General features: G+C 38.7%; 2 protein-coding genes across 2 annotated transcripts in view; both read right to left on the bottom strand.

The window, feature by feature from the left end:
- Positions 1–4,228, bottom strand: part of LOC139143779 (protein rolling stone-like) — a 5,479-nt gene extending 1,251 nt beyond the window's left edge. Inside the window, exons 1-2 of the mRNA XM_070714327.1 lie at positions 4,029–4,228; positions 724–967 (exon numbers count right to left, since the gene is read on the bottom strand). Of these exons, the coding sequence (XP_070570428.1) occupies positions 724–967; positions 4,029–4,109 (325 nt within the window). The 5' untranslated portion in view covers positions 4,110–4,228. The remainder of the gene's footprint in view (positions 1–723; positions 968–4,028) is intronic.
- Positions 4,229–6,693: 2,465 nt separating this feature from the next.
- LOC139144405 (beta-1,3-galactosyltransferase 5-like) lies at positions 6,694–7,719 on the bottom strand. Its single transcript, XM_070715107.1, has one exon. It carries the CDS (start codon positions 7,717–7,719, stop codon positions 6,694–6,696), a length of 1,026 nt encoding a protein of 341 aa, XP_070571208.1.
- Between the last annotated feature and the right edge of the window lie 8,880 nt (positions 7,720–16,599).

Consider the following 16,599-nt stretch of genomic DNA (forward strand, 5'->3'; position numbering starts at 1 on the left):
GAGAAAATATAACCAATCACAGATTTTAAGCAGGTGGCCGCTTTTTAAAAGCAGCTCCCTCACATGGGCATTTCGAATACCAAGGAGCGCCTTGACCATATATGGGCATAGCTCTGAAACAATTATCATGATCATGCCCTTTTATCCACAAAATAAAGAGACCGAAATTCGCCATCTTGTGACGTTAAGTTTTCTTTCTGATACGAGAAATGATTTCGATTGTTTATCAAATACTGCTGACTCATTGACTGAGAGAAAAAGTAAGCAAGACACCTGTTTCGTCATGATGTAATTGTACGTAAAATTTTTGTAGTTTATCAGCTAATGTTATAGATCTATTTATAACAATATATAATATATAAATATCTATGTCGATCTATTTCAGTCTATGTCTGCTTTCAACGTATGTATGTATGTATGTATGTATGTATGTATGTATGTATGTATGTATGTATGTATGTATGTATGTATGTATGTAAAGTATCATTTGTAACGTGGGTTATGTGCAGTGTCTCGGAAGCTCTAGCCAATTTGTTTGCTGAATTGTTTTTAATTGAATAATTTCCAAAAAGTCAATCAGGTAGAGAATAGCCCAAGTTTCAGATTCCTTCAGTGTCTGTAAATAATGTCGATCTAAAAATCAGAGATAAACTTCCAAGCCGCTGCACATTGTCAGGTTCAGAGTGGCAACATCTACCACAGCACGTTCTAAACTCATCTAACCTGTTGCAGAACTTGTCGTTGGTGGCGCTCTTCGGTAGATGAAATATCTGTACATGGTTCCAGTAGCAGCTACGAACAAGTAAAGTGTTACCAGAATAAAGCCCCAGTTTGTCAAGAAAAGGAAGGTGTCGCCGCCGAGCCCACTGGCCATACTACGTGTGAGATACGTCACCAAAATGCCGAAGAAATAGGAAGCGACCAGCAGCCGGTAGAGGGCGAATACACCGAACGGTATCCATTTCCACTGTGTGCATATGAAAAAGCACAGAAAACAAAGGTTGGATTCACTATTATCATTAAACAAAAAGTCAACTTTTTGTGTTGTAATCAAAGAGGTTATTCATAAAATTTAGAAAATATTTCCAGCTTTATGAAGCGATGAAATGGCTACAACAAACACATTCCGTGATTTACGATGCAGTGTAGTACGCGTATGTGATGGAATGGTTTCCCTACAGATCTAGACTATGTCTGTCACAAAATTTCACTTAACAATGCAACTTGTATGCATAAAGACTACACACAAACACAGAACTCTTCTCCAAGTCCATATCTCTGTCTGTCTGTCTGTCTGTCTGTCTGTCTGTCTGTCTGTCTGTCTGTCTTCAACTTCGCCTGTCTCTTTTTATCTCGTAATCATTATGTTCAACTGTTCATTTGGCAGACTTTGCATCACTCTTCCAGAAATTGTTGTAATTAGAGGCAGGATATAGAGAGCAGCCTCTACACAATCTCATGGTTAGCCCTGACTGCTGATGAACCGACCCGTCACGGAGATCTGCACGAGTCAGTGACGCGTATACCCACACCTCACCGTAAATCACGGAATGTGTTTGTTGTAACCATGGCAAGCTGATCCTACACTAACAATGGTACAAAGGTTATCAGCATCTGTAGTAGTGAGCTCCGTGTCAAACAGTTTATCTTTTTCACGACTTTATTTTACAGTGCAATATATTGATGGTAGGTACTACAGCTACAGCAAGGACGCCATTGATAACACAACACTGTTTCCACGCATAGATCGAAGGAACACAGTTATGGTTCATCAAACAGGGCTTCTCTTGGAACTATAGGCAAGACTGATGACATCAAACCTTGTGCTAACGAACAGCATATCTTGCTCAATCTACGTGTACGCGGTGCTTGAAAAAAAGGGTGTTTACTAAAATGGAACAGCGCAGACACACCTATACCTGTGTACAGTTGAAGGCTAATAAACGGTAATTTTGTATGCGTCATCATCACGAACCCCTCTGCCCTCTAACCTTTCAAAATCGCTACTGAGGTCATCGTATGGGTAGACGTACATTCCACTGAACACACATCATTGATTATTAAAGGACGCGTAAAACTTTTTATCAAGAAAACACAAATGATACAGTAATTATTAATGGACGCCGCTCGCTTATAAAACCTATTGTCTAGAGCAGACCGTCAAAAATGAGCAAGCAACCAAATTTAGCTCCTGTTATTTTCGTTAGTGTTCGCCCCATAACTTGTTCATAGAAGGTATAATTAGTCACATATGAAAGGTTTCCAACCACACAGTGCATGATTTGTAACTAAGCTCTTTAATACACTTTGCATAAATGAACACATCAATTTAGGAAAAAAAATGGAAATGAAGATGTTTTGGCGAATTTTGTTTTGGCGAATTTTACCAGTAAAGTAAATATTTGTTCCACAGTAAGGTTGTGTTTTCAATCCCATATCACCCATGGTAACCCTGCCCTCATTATGATGTATTTGAATCCCCTCGAAGACCCATCAGTCCAACTCTTAATGTATTACAGCAAGGTTTGTTTCGTTGTAAAATACCATTGATACTTGTTATATTCCAAAACTATACTGATTTACCCAGGGTTTAATTTGTCCATGTAGACTGTTTGTATGCAATGTCCAACGTTATATATATATATATATATATATATATATATATATATATATATATATATATATATATAAAACATATATATATATTTAAAAACTATCTACTGTTGATTGACCAATCAAGTGCTCAATTCAGGGTTTTTATTTACTCATAAAGCCTTGGTCACCAAATTCCAGAAACGAATGACAGCGCCATAGTAGAGTACTGTCCAATCAAAAGTGAACATGTCATATTCTGTAGACATCTGGTACGTTTTAATATTCAAATTTGGTAACACAGCGGAAACCAGCTGCAACACAAAATCTGCTGTGCCCAAGGGCATTTATATAATGTGCCCTAGGGCATTTATAGATGTTCCATTACATTGGAAGGCTATTTCACAAATAAAAGTTTTAATTCATATCCTAAACATGTTACATTGACAAAGGGGACGGTTGACGTAAACACATTGAAAAGAAAATATATCAGTTAGGGGCGATAGTTTTTAAGTCGGATAAAACCCTCGTACTCGGCTCTTCTGGTATATAAAGTCAACCCTACGATAAAATGTCTCGGCCTTGCCGCCTCGACATTTTATCGTTGGGTTGGACTTTATATACCAGAAGAGCCCTCGTACTCGGGCTTTATCCTATACTTAAATATATATATATATATATATATATATATATATATATATATATATATAAATATATATATATATATATATATAATTGTGTGTGTGTGTGTGTGTGTTTTATGTTACGTACTCACATTAATGGATTTACGTTAATGTTAAATTGCTTGTCACTCTTCCCCCCCTCTCTCCCTCTCTCTCTCTCTCTCTCTCTCTCTCTCAACAGTCTGCGGTTGTACATACTAGCCTTTTGTTGAACAAATGTCTGGAGTAAGTAAGTCATCGTTTTATCAGGTTACATTACAATTGATACAAGCTCTCTAACATCACAGTAAACTTTCTAAAATTGTAAAATCAAAAGTGAACTAATTTCACATCGTCCTGTAGAACAGTGAAAATCCCAGTTTATGGTGTTAACTCCACGGTTTGGGTTTCAATCCGAGTACCCGGAGTCTACACCGTGAAAGCCGGAGGGAGGATGGATGTCATGACACTGTTGTGCGAACAGGGCCCTGCAGATGAAAAACGCTAACCCATCTCAACCCGCAAGCACCGAACATGGTCTAAGATGATTGACTTTGGATCCCAACAAATCACACAAACTGCATCCCCCGTGTGAAGAGACACAAATTTTGTCTCTGTAAAGGACAAACAAATGCCTGGCGCTACCCAGCCTTTGGCGTACGCACGTACGGTTAAAGTACCGTAGACTGACTGTGACAAGACTTCCGCAGAACAGGAGTTATTTATGACGGAATACAAGGACCTAGTTTTGGATCCATGTTAACAGTTACTTACCTGCGGCTTGCAGAATACGTCAGGTTTTTCGTAGCTGAGGCCAAGATCGGCACAACTAACTCGATCACAACAACACGCCATGCTAGAAAAATCATCAACTGTCTAGAGCCCGCGGAGAACGAACGCGGAGACTCGGTGCGCATGGACTGGAGAGCAAAAAATATAAAGAACGACCTACAACCTTCGACCTCTTACAGCTCAATACACGATAAGCGGACGTTGATGACCTGATGACCCCGTAGATGACGATTCATCTTGTGATACATGTATGATGTAGAACCTGCTGACTCTGTAAGGTGTTTTGTAATATCATGCTCGGCACTACCGCCCCTTCCGAAACCAAATTATTAACGCTCATTGTTATGTCACAAGCCCCAACAAGTGAGAAATGTCACACGCAGTACGCAAAATCCATTAACGTTGAGGGCGCAAATATTTTTTCAGAATCTGAAAAAATCTGAACCATTCACAAATTTCTGGGATACAATGCCGTGATAAAACAATATTCCTTCCCCTTTAAAGTCATATTTCAAAATCCAATTTTCAGTTTCACTATGTATCTGCTTATGTTTCAGTGTTTTCAAATTTATTCATTACTGAATGTAATATATCATTACCATTTCGGTGTATTTAAAGTTTCGAAACTTGTGTCGATGACTAAGCATCTCTTTTGCTTTGAGCATCATAATACTTGTACATCTGACACGTGTTGGTTTCAAAATGCCGATGACTAACGGCCGTGGAGCTTATATAAGTTCGATATTGACGTAGTTCACGCCTCGAAAGTGAAAGACTTAAACTTTTGTTCAAAACATTCCGTAAGGAAACTTTAAAACATTCCCTTTCGAAATTAAGAATAAAATTCAGAGGTAAGCATGTGCAAAATTTACTAGAGAAACAAATTACCCAATATTTCCTTACACTTGAATTCAAAATGGCCGCCATTTCTGCATTAACTGTATGGGGGAAAATTGAACTGTAGACTTTTCCAAAAATAAACCGGGGGAAAACATTTTGACTCCATGAGCCTCAAAATAAGCTCACCGTCCAACAAGTTATGGATCACAAATGTATTGTAAAAGTTTGAGATTCCGATTTATAATATCTTTCTCCGACGTGCATTCTGAATGAAGAGAAACAATTTATATATTTTGATCATAATCTCGTCACAGGACCATTGGCAATTTATGACGGAAAAATCATTTGACGCGTTGACTTGCTAGTACATTACACAATTGCATCGTTTGTCTGCATTACCGTTTCAGATTACGTTATGCTATAAACAAAGCGCTCAATTTTCTCCCCTGCGAAAATGACGTCATTTCGTGCCAAGCCAGACAATACTAGGAGGAGACAGTGATGGAACGAGGTAAAAAATCACATATTCCATGTAGTTGACGAACTGTTTTATTTACTGCAACCATTGCTTCCGTCATTACCATGTGATTTCAGCAGAGGGAGAATAATTACTACATCTTCTAATGGACTGTTTGCATATTGTCATGATTGTAGCGACATTTATAAATCATTCGACCATTATTTTGGACTTTTTTACTTCCGTATTATTTATGATTATTTGTGCAAGCGAACAGTTTAAAGAAAGTCGAGTTCCCCCTTTCACTTTAGAGAAGCACACGTAAAGAAATGTTCACTTCTGTATGTACATGTCAAACAGGTTCGTCCATAAAATAATGGAATTTGTTTGCAAATCTTGTAGAAGATTGTTTGCGTCACCATCTACTTTGAGTGCACCTTTCCAACCCTCACCTTTACAAAATAATCAATAGCTGACATGCTTATGGCCCAGAAGAATAATTAATATTACTAAGCAACGGTTGCCAGGGTGATTTTTTGATAACTAAGTAAACGTGGACTCTTTTGGAGTAAATTGTTCACAAATTCAAGATTGATCTCACCGTGCTGCAACCAGTCTTACATCATAGAAATGCAAATGAGTTGTGTTTTTAAAATGGTTGAATGACGCCTAATTTCGTCCTGACAACATGAAACGTAAAAAGTTTGTGATAAAATCCAACTTGCCCGCGCCTTTTAGACGATCTCTAATATTCTGTAACTAACCCTCTCTACTGCCTATTTGCCATTTAACCCTTTTCCTGCCAGACAGTAATAACTGTATCACTTCCCCATCAGCCAAGTCAGTAAAAAGCGGTATTGAGCCAAAACATGACGTATTTTTACCCACTTGGTTTGGTATGTTATAGCATCTTTTGTCAAAAAAAAATCAACTTTACAGTATTATGTTTCAACAGCCTTCAAATGTACAGTTTATGTTAAAATACATCATATGGAATACGTTGTGTTTCATTAATTAACCATCTTGACCTGATGGTGAAATATGGACTTGGCAGGAAATGGGTTAATGTTCGCTCCAATATTATCAAAATTGTCCAATTTATATAAATCGTGCTGTTGTGTATACACATTACCGGGAGCCAAAAGTATATAGAAAGCATCGTAAACACTAGTTTTCTTGTGCACTATAGGTTGCACTTGGAACGCAGCAAATTATCCTAGGAAATACATGTGTGTCGAACCCTTTCACATTTCACACAACACTTTTAGGTTTTACTTCCCATTTCAGATACACTGTATGGGTCACACATTGTGATCGCGACCATCTTAGAATCTGTAACTGCTGATGCACTCAACACTTAATACTGTCATCGTTCACAGCACTCCAAAGTTTATTGTAGTTTTCTACTGAAGGGTCGAAGTTGATGAAACTTGCTATTGCCCTCTTCAGAAGACAGGGTTTCTTCTCATCGTGGTTGACGAAAGCTTCTCCCAACTGTACATCGTGCATCAGGGAAACATTCAACGCCCCAGCCAGGAGGCCGAGGTTGACGTCTTCGAGGCCCGGTAACAAGGGTTTGATCAGAGAGGTGGCGTAAAGGCCAATGACAGTGTCGATCGGCATGATAATGAAGTTACCCGAACAATATGGCGGGTAAATCTTCTCTGGGTATAAATCAGCGGAAATGACGTATTCGGGATGGTCCGGTATGAGGGCCTCGTCCCGTATGGGCTTGCTGTTTTTGATGACGTAACATAAAACTGTTGAAGGGAGGTTTACAGTCTTCAGTTTTTGAACAATATTTGGTATATTAAGGAACATTGTGTCTGTCGATTTTATGACAAACTGCGCATTTTTGCAATGTTTAACCGCCCATTCCATTCCCACCATTGTCTTTAATGTTGCATTTCTCGGCACGTCAATGAAGTCGCTTTGTACTATATCGCCATATTCTTCATTTTCCATCAGTATCTGTTTCTGCGCCTCGTCGCTGACGTTTCTTGGGCGACCTAGCACAAACAGCAAACGGATTGGCTCGTCCAGTGCAGGGCTTCTTTTGCCCCACGTTTCACGAATCCCCTTCCTGCGATGGAAATGCTCCGGATGTGACGTAACAAGAAAGAGTATAAACACACGGCCGCCATTTTTCATCTCGCAGATATGGCGATGGTTGATGACATACTTGGACGTGTAGGTCTCATACCCTCCCGCTGCTTTGACTTTCCAGGGCGGCCCATTAGAACGATGCTGAGTCAACTTTGCCTTCGCAGGTCCGAAAAATCTTGCTAGGCCTATCGCTCTGAGATTTTTGGCCAGCGTTTTTGATGTATCAGAGTCATAAGAGACCTTGAAACGCACAATCACGAACAATACCATAAAGACAATAAACACTTTCAACCAATGCTTCCTTGTGCTTCTCTTCATTTTCCGTTTCTTTAGTGATGATGTCTTATACTTCTTTCACGGTTGTCTGTCAAGGAGGAGCCTAGCTTCCCACTATTTGTTCGTGAACGATCAGCAATATCTGTTTTAATCGCCCTCTGTCGTTTGTGGAGAAATGTGACCCTGAAAGATAAGTGAATGACAATATAACAACGTTAAAAAAGTAAGAAAACAAAGCGCAGGATCACGACACTTGTTTCACTTACCGGAGACGTGTCCTGGTGGATAGCATTCCGTGATTTAAAACGCCAGCAATTATGCCATTTGAATTAAAGGCAGCAAGAAATTTCCCCGTTCTAACTCTGAAATAAAGGCGGCAAGAAATGAGTGTAACTAAATCTCACTCCATATCATCAAACCATTAATCGGTTTGCTTCAATAAAAGCGCGAGGTCAAGAACGCAAAGCAATGAAATTTCTATCACTTATATATTCACCGACGTTGCGGAGCCTAATTCTTTTACCCGACATCTATTTCGTTCATCTTCACAAATAATTGGTCTTTCGGCACAAGTCCAGACTATATACAGAATGGATTGAAGGAAACAATCGGTCGGGCTGACCCAAATCAGGTGCAGCCAACGAACAATGCACTTTTAAAAAGGTCCTTACCATGATTAGATATATTGTGCATGACAGGTAATGTGAAGTGACTAATTTTAAGTCAAGAGGGTAATTAACTAGCTGTTCATAATTTGCCCTCCACAGAAAATTTTTCGACTTACCCTCCCACACTCAAACTTCATTTTACCCACTCCCCACTTATTTTTGCCTGTTTCCCCTCCCCACTGTGAATTTTTGAAGCTCCCTCGCCCTGTGGCAAAAAAAACTTGCCAATTTTCCCTGCCCTGGAAACAATTCCCCTCAAAAAGTTTTTGGCCAAGCCCTGTCCCCAGGACAATCAACCGATATCCGCCCTGCCTACAAAAAAAACCTAAAATTTGCTCCCTTGCCACCTAAAAACATGTCCCCTGCAAAATTAAAATTTCCCCTGCCCTCAAAAATTGCTCATGGAATAGCTTTTTCGATGAATAGCTCCGTTGGCTGCACCTGACCCAAATTTCGCCTCGCTCGTTAAACGAAAAGAAGTAAGGTTTCAATTTTGTTGGAGACAGTTTGTCACCTTCTGCAAAGTGGATACCTTTGTTTGTGGTCTCCTCATCGCAATTGAATGGATATCAACGGAATGTGGTCGTTAGATGCGTATACCTCAAGAAAGCGGCTTTGAATTTGCTTTCTTTCTCTTGTTAAGGCCATAGAATGACTCTCAGGATTGTACATGCCCACTTTGGCCTTGGGCGAAAGCCGCCTTGTGATTCAAATCATATAAAGGCCAGGATAAACGACTTCAAAGAAGAGAAAGAAAACCCAGAACCACGGTGTCTTTCATATTGAGTAAAGTCCCCGTAGTCCCTGTCCGAGCATTGATTGTAATATGTAGTCGGGTTCTGCCCACGGCTTGTTGAATATTGGCACCTAAAAAGGACAGTACCTCTTTGTTTGCTATAGTTCATGTTGAATTTCTATTCTGCCTGTCAACATGAAAGTCGATCGATACGATGACGCAAAATATACCTCAACCGTGATTTGATATCAACAATCTCCTGTCACACAGAAACGTGATATCAACTTTCAGTTTTTGAATGTGTGACTATTTGCAGCCATCAGGTTTACGGTATGCAGTGTCAGTGCCCAGCCTTGAACTTGTCTGCTCACGAAATGCAATTGATGACACTGTGAATGCACATGGCCCACAATAAAATGGTATGGGTGTGGTACAGTTCTCGCACAAAACACGACGTGTAAAAAGGTGACAATAAATTTGTACTTGCTTTCTTCCAAGAAACCTAAAGCCTCTGTAACTCAAACTTTGATTTCGATAGCATTTTCATCTCAGTCAATCATCCCAGTGGACTGAGACGGAACATTTTACAAGACATAGAGCAGTTGTTTGGCTTGTCAAGGAGGGGCAAATATTCCCGAGCGAGTGTGAAACATTTCATCTCAGAGTCCATTTGGGTATTAGGAAAATTTGGTATTGGGAGAGAAGTTTCGGTTAGGGACTGGACATAAATTACAGAGGGGATGGGCCGGTGTTTTTTTGGGGTGGGTCGCCATTTTTCGCGCAAGCATTTTTGAAGGTTCATAAAATTTTGTGCAAGCCTATGGGGAGGGTCACCTTTTTTCATGCATCAAAGCTGAAATTGCATAAGCACGTATTGAAGAATATGGAATACTGAAAAAAGTAAAAATACCTCCTGGCACTTTCATTTTCTGCCATTTCCATTTTCGGCGCGCCCTTCGGGCGCAAATTTCAGGTATAATAAACAATGTATTGATGATCCAAGCAGCCACATTGATTTAAGTTGTCATGATTTATACTTATTCAACTCCTATATTGTGCATAACTGTCCCCTATAATGACTCTTTCAATAACAATTTGGGAGATCACTTATTTAACATTCTTCCATTGACGATACGTTGGGTATAGGTCGGTGTAAAACGTTCATGTGGGTGTATGTACATTTTTTATTTTTGAGGACATTGACAGAATACAAACTATTCAGAATAGTGCAAAATGTCATCAATAACAACTGGAAGCTTCAGGTCGAACAACTTTTGAATAACAATCGAGGATCAGATAACCTATTAGTTATTTGTAGTTTCCTCATAGCCTGCAAAGTATAGTGAATCAACATTTTGGTGAAATTCCAAAATCAAATTTCTTGCACAACCATGGACTTGAAACCATTCTAGTCTAATCATGAACATTAATACTAATAATTAGGTGAACATAAATGCACAGGTTTACCTAGTTTTGTATTGGAAAAAAATTATTCATAGTTTCATCATAGACTGCCATGTATAGTGAATCGACATTTCAGTGAAATTCCAAAATCAAATTTCTTGCCCAACCATTGACTTGAAACCACTCTAGTCTAATCATGAACATTAATATCAATAATCAGGTGTACATAAATGCACAGATTTACCTAGTTTTGTATTGTAAAAAAATTATTCATAGTTTCATCATAGACTGCCATGTATAGTGAATCGACATTTCAGTGAAATTCCAAAATCAAATTTCTTGCACACCCATTGACTTGAAACCACTCTAGTCTAATCATGAACATTAATACCAATAATCGAGTGTACATAAATGCACAGATTTACCTAGTTTTGTATTGGAAAAAAATTATTCATAGTTTCATCATAGACTGCCATGTATAGTGAATCGACATTTCAGTGATATGCCAAAAACAAATTTCTTGCACACCCATTGACTTGAAACCACTCTAGTCTAATCATGAACATTAATACCAATAATCAAGTGTACATAAATGCACAGATTTACCTAGTTTTGTATTGGAAAAAAATTGTTAATAGGGTTTCATCATAGACTGCCATGTATAGTGAATCGACATTTCAGTGAAATTCCAAAATCAAATTTCTTGCACACACATGGACTTGTAACCACTCTAGTCTAATCAAGAACATAAATATCAATAATCAAGCATACATAAATACACAGATTAGCCAAGTTTTGTATTTAAAAACAATTATTCATAGTTTCATAATAGACTACAATGTATAGTGGATCAACATTTTATGCGAAATTCCAAAAACAAAGTTATTGTACACAGATGCACGTGTTACCACCCTCTTCTAGTCAAGCACAATTATGTCAATTATTCAGGGTCCATATATGCACAAATAGTGCATATTTTTAATTCTGAAAATTTTTGTACAGTTTTGTCATAGACTCCCATGTATAGTGGATCAACATTTTATGCGAAATTCCAAAAACAAAGTTATTGTACACAGATGCACGTGTTACCACCCTCTTCTAATCAAGCACAATTATGTCAATTATTCTGGGTCCATATATGCACAAATAGTGCATATTTTTAATTCTGAAATTTTTTTTTACAGTTTTGTCATAGACTCCCATGTATAGTGGATCAACATTTTGAGCGAAATTCCAACATCAAATATCTTATTCACATGTGCACTTGTAAACAACCCATGCTAATCAAGTATATCTATATCAGTTATTAAACATCTATAGATGAACAGATATTGCTAGTTTTATACTGGAAAATACACGTTCATAGTTTTCTTATAGTCGACTACCATGTATAGTGAATCAACATTATCGATGAAATCTAAAAATATACATTTTTTGTACAGGCATGCACTTTTTACCTGCCACTTCAAGCAAAGTACTTTTACATGAATTATCACACACATATGATTTGATATTTTTTGGACAACGTGTTATATCGGTCACACTCTGCCTTCCTTTTTGGAGGGCGACTTAAAAAGTATAGCATTGTCAGAAGGGGGTCTTGAACACATTGCAGGTTTGTTGGGGGGAGGGTCACTAATTTTTGTGCATGAACTTTTTAAGGGTCACTATTTTTGATGCAGAGGTTTTTCGAAAAACACCGCCCCCCCCGTAATTTATGTCCAGTCCCTTACGCAACACTTATGTATGATCTATCCCAGACTGGTGTTTTCACGCCAGGCGGGATGAGGGCATACAGAATCGCCAACCGCTAACAAACTGACAAATCTACTTCAAACATAGACCCTCGAGAAAAACGTTTTTCTCGAGGGTCTATGCTTCAAATAATGTGTCATTCAATTGAACAGTAAATGAGCTGTTCGTGAGAAATTCAGGTGTCGGTGTGACACAGAGAGAAGACAACGTGGCAATTCGAACGGGTGACGAAAAGCTTCCCACTTCAAAGCCGAACATCCCACAAACATCCCCAGCTTCACTGTTGGATAAAAAGCAGCAAGCATTGGATCACCGATAATTTTCAAGGAAATTAAAAATGACTCCCATTTTGTGAAATTGATTCACCTTGAAAGTGGCCATCGCACAGTTACGTTTCACAGGCCCTTTAGTGCGCTGGCGCCATCGTGCATGACACATGAGTCATTGATAATTTACACAAGGAAACCGTTTTATCGCATGTATTAGTGTCGGGCCGGGCTTACCTTAGGAAATTCATGGAGGTTTTCATATCATACAAACATGTTAAATATGAGAAAGCACACCGCTCTACAGATGGATCGCACACACGGATACACAGACTGGTTTCCGGTGACCATATCAACTAAATTACCAGTGCAACATCGCAAGGCGCCGTCGTCCTCTTTGAAAGATTCCACTTACACAGCGTTTTGCTGTCTTTTGAAAAGCAGGAATTTACAGACCTCACCTGAGGTGGACTGGGCAATTCAGCTAATGAATTTGATCGGAGCGAGTTGACAATAAACCCGACAATTCACCAAATTCCAAGGTCTGCTATTCATCTCGTTGTGACCAGCGTATCAATGCCCCTTTATGTCCAAACGTTTTTCCCATCCCTACACACGGAATCGCGGTCGAGTTTTCTCACAACAGCTTCGCAAAACAGCTTGTGAGTTTTATTGGCAGTGGAGCCACAAAAGTGTTTCGTCTGTGTCGATTCAAAACATGACTTGCAGAGCAAACTTTACGAGGTCTCCGCATTAAGCGTTACAGACGTGTCTGATCGTGTGAGAGTTTAACCATTGTATGTCTTTGCGTAAACGTTTGACCAATATTTTGGTCAGACACTAAAATAGAAGATGTCTTACTCACCGGGTTTTAATGTCACAGGCAACGTCACCATAAGCCTCTGCGTTTTAGAAGCTTCTCTTCGTCAGAACACCTCCACGTCAAACCTGTTGACTGTACTATAGGCCCGGTGCGTATGTTATCAACGTGGCAGAATCCACACACAACAATGTACCCCGATACCAAATTGTGCGGTCAAATAAGGTGAGACGAAGGCCAGACCTGACAAACGACGAGGCGGGTCGTTCAGGCATGCATTGACTGGTCACCACTCAAAGCAAAGCTGTCGGCGTTACCGTTAACAACAAGGCTACACCCTGGTTGTATAAAAACACCACGTATTTATTACCTAGGACAAACTGTTTTCAGGACAAAATTTCTCACACGTATTCATCTACACAGCGATAAAATCAAAATAAATTAATAGTCATAAATTAAATCTTTTCGTGTACCCTGTCTCTGATTACTTTATACTCACATGGGCGGGAAAATAACATTTCCTTTTTTTTCGAAGTTGATCTATGAATGGGAAAACATTACGGTAGTATGCGCCCCGAAAGTGAAAGACATAAGTATTGCTAAAGCTTTCCTTAATGACACTTTCAACCATTCTCATACCAAATCAAGAATAAAAAAACAACAACAGGAGTAACCGTGCAAATTAGGTACTAGTGTGACAAATTACCTAACTTTTACCGGTATTTGAAACTCAAAATGGCCGTCGTTCCTGTTTTAACTCTATGGAGAAAAATAAAATGTCGATTTTCGAAGAACTAAAGAGCTTAAAAGGTATACTGTCACCTGTTCCAATTTTGCCACAGTTACCATGGAAAGAAAAAATCTAACCAATTACAGATTTTAAGCGGGTAGCCGCTTTTTAAAAATAGCGCCCTCACATGGGCATTTTGAATACCGAGGAACGCCTCTTTGACCATATATGGGCATATTTAGATTACAGGTAACTGTATACCTTTAAAATGAACCTCTAGAGGCTGCAGGTGGTAGATCAGAAAAGGAAATGTAAAAATTTGAGATTCCGGATTTCTGCTCCCGAGACGCATTCTACCTTATTGGAGAGATTCCAGGTCATAAGCTTAAATATATACTGAGAAATTTGTACAGAATCTATCTGACATAATATTTCAAAACTGTGATAGTATTTATGCCAGGAAGTCGCAGAAGCATACACGTGAAGGAACTGACTTTCTATTTTTATATTCCTCGATTCTTGACTATATTCTTGACGATTCCATTCTGAAACCTTATGACTCAGTAGCCACTGTCTCTTTGTGGATATTGATAGACGCTGAAAATGATAAATTCTTGCCATCATTTGCATCGATACATGAATTGGTTCAAATAGATATCAAACACAACTCAGTTATGCTTGAGTCTTTACACTTCATGATAAAGTGATTAATAATGATAAACTTTGAATCCAGTGTGGATTAAGTATAGGATAAAGCCCGAGTACGAGGGCTCTTCTGGCATATAAAGTCCAACCCAACGATAAAATGTCGAGGCCGCAGGCCGAGACATTTTGTCGTAGGGTTGGACTTTATAAACCAGAAGAGCCCGAGTACGAGGGTTTTATCCGACTTAAAAACTATCGCCCCTAACTGATATATTTCGTTTCAATGCGTTTACGTCAACCGTCCCCTTTGTCAATGTAACATATTTAGGATATGAATTAAAACTTTTATTTGTGAAATAGCCTTCCAATGTAATTGAACATCTTATAAATGCCCCAGGGCACATTATATAAATGCCCTAGGGCACAGCAGATTTTGTGTTGCAGCTGGTTTCCGCTGTGTGACCAAATTTGAATATTAAAATGTACCAGATGTCTACAGAATATGACATGTTCACTTTTGATTGGACAGTACTTTACTACGGCGCTGTCATTCGTTTCTGGAATTTGGTGACCAAGGCTTTATGAGTAAATAAAACACCCTGAATTGACCACTCTGATTGGTCAATCAACAGTAGATAGTTTGGATTAAATCAAAATAAATCACCTTTTCACATTATTGCACTGGGCTATGACTTTGCAACTTATATCGGAGTTGCGCCCTCTACCGGCAATGTTTAGCGGAACTACCGGAAAACACACCAAAGCTATCTAGAATGTAACATACGGGCGAAATCTATATCAAAATCCTTTTATTTATTTTGTGCTTTGTTACATTGACGTTCTTGAAATGTGATATATAAGTAAGTTCATTTTACATTCTCACAAGATTGTTGAAAAGTGGGTCCACAATATTGCCCCTTTGAAAGCCTACATAGACTTACTATAAATATAGTTCAACATAGTGCACCATCTTACTTTACTCCCGACATTGTGTGAAAACGAAAATTTCTTAATCAAATTTTTTGACTTCAAAGAACAACCTAGTAATGATTACAACCTAATACAGTAAGGCAAAAACGTGTTTTTCCTCGTCTCAAGTCTTACAAATACGAGACAGCACCGTTTCACTTCTTGTTGTTTTTTTTTCATTGCCCTGGAAGTTCACATACAGCACAATATTCTGACACTCATCAGGTTGATACGATAGCTCCATTGTTTAGGACTATAGAGTGTACACATGTAGTCGGTACATATAATACATTTTCTGTGTGATTTCTGCTGTGTTGTGATTCACTGGCATGTTTTGTGTGATTATTTGAAGCGAAACCTGGAAACAAGGCTAACGCGGCTGTTCCAGAGCGACGTCCTAGAATGAGAAACAAAACAGTTATTTTTTCCCCTAACATTACTGAATAAATAAATATTTTGTGCGATTAAGTCGCATGATGTTTGTTGCTATGCCCTGTTATCAGGGTCCGATGGAAATGCAATCCTCAATCACGAGGAACATAGCAGGATGACCAAAGCTTGGTAAACTTCAATCAGAATTCTCTGTACGTTTGTTTGTGAGACACTGAAAATCGATCAAAATGTGTCCAATCCGTTCTAAAATTTTACTACTCCGCAACATCGCACATGTACACTCATGTTTTTATTCACACACTGTAGGCTACATCAGGTGCATTTTTCGCCTGGCTGTACAAAAAGAGACATAGTTTCCCTAAAAGTCTGTGGCATGTGCGTGATTTCTGACTGTTATTTATGTAACCTAGCCAGTATAAGAAATATCATTCAAAGATAAAAAGCGTACGATTATAATTTCTAACGGCATGGAACAAATTTCCCTAAAT

The sequence above is a fragment of the Ptychodera flava genome, chromosome 11, assembly GCF_041260155.1.
Source record: "Ptychodera flava strain L36383 chromosome 11, AS_Pfla_20210202, whole genome shotgun sequence".
Taxonomy (NCBI): Eukaryota; Metazoa; Hemichordata; class Enteropneusta; family Ptychoderidae; genus Ptychodera; species Ptychodera flava.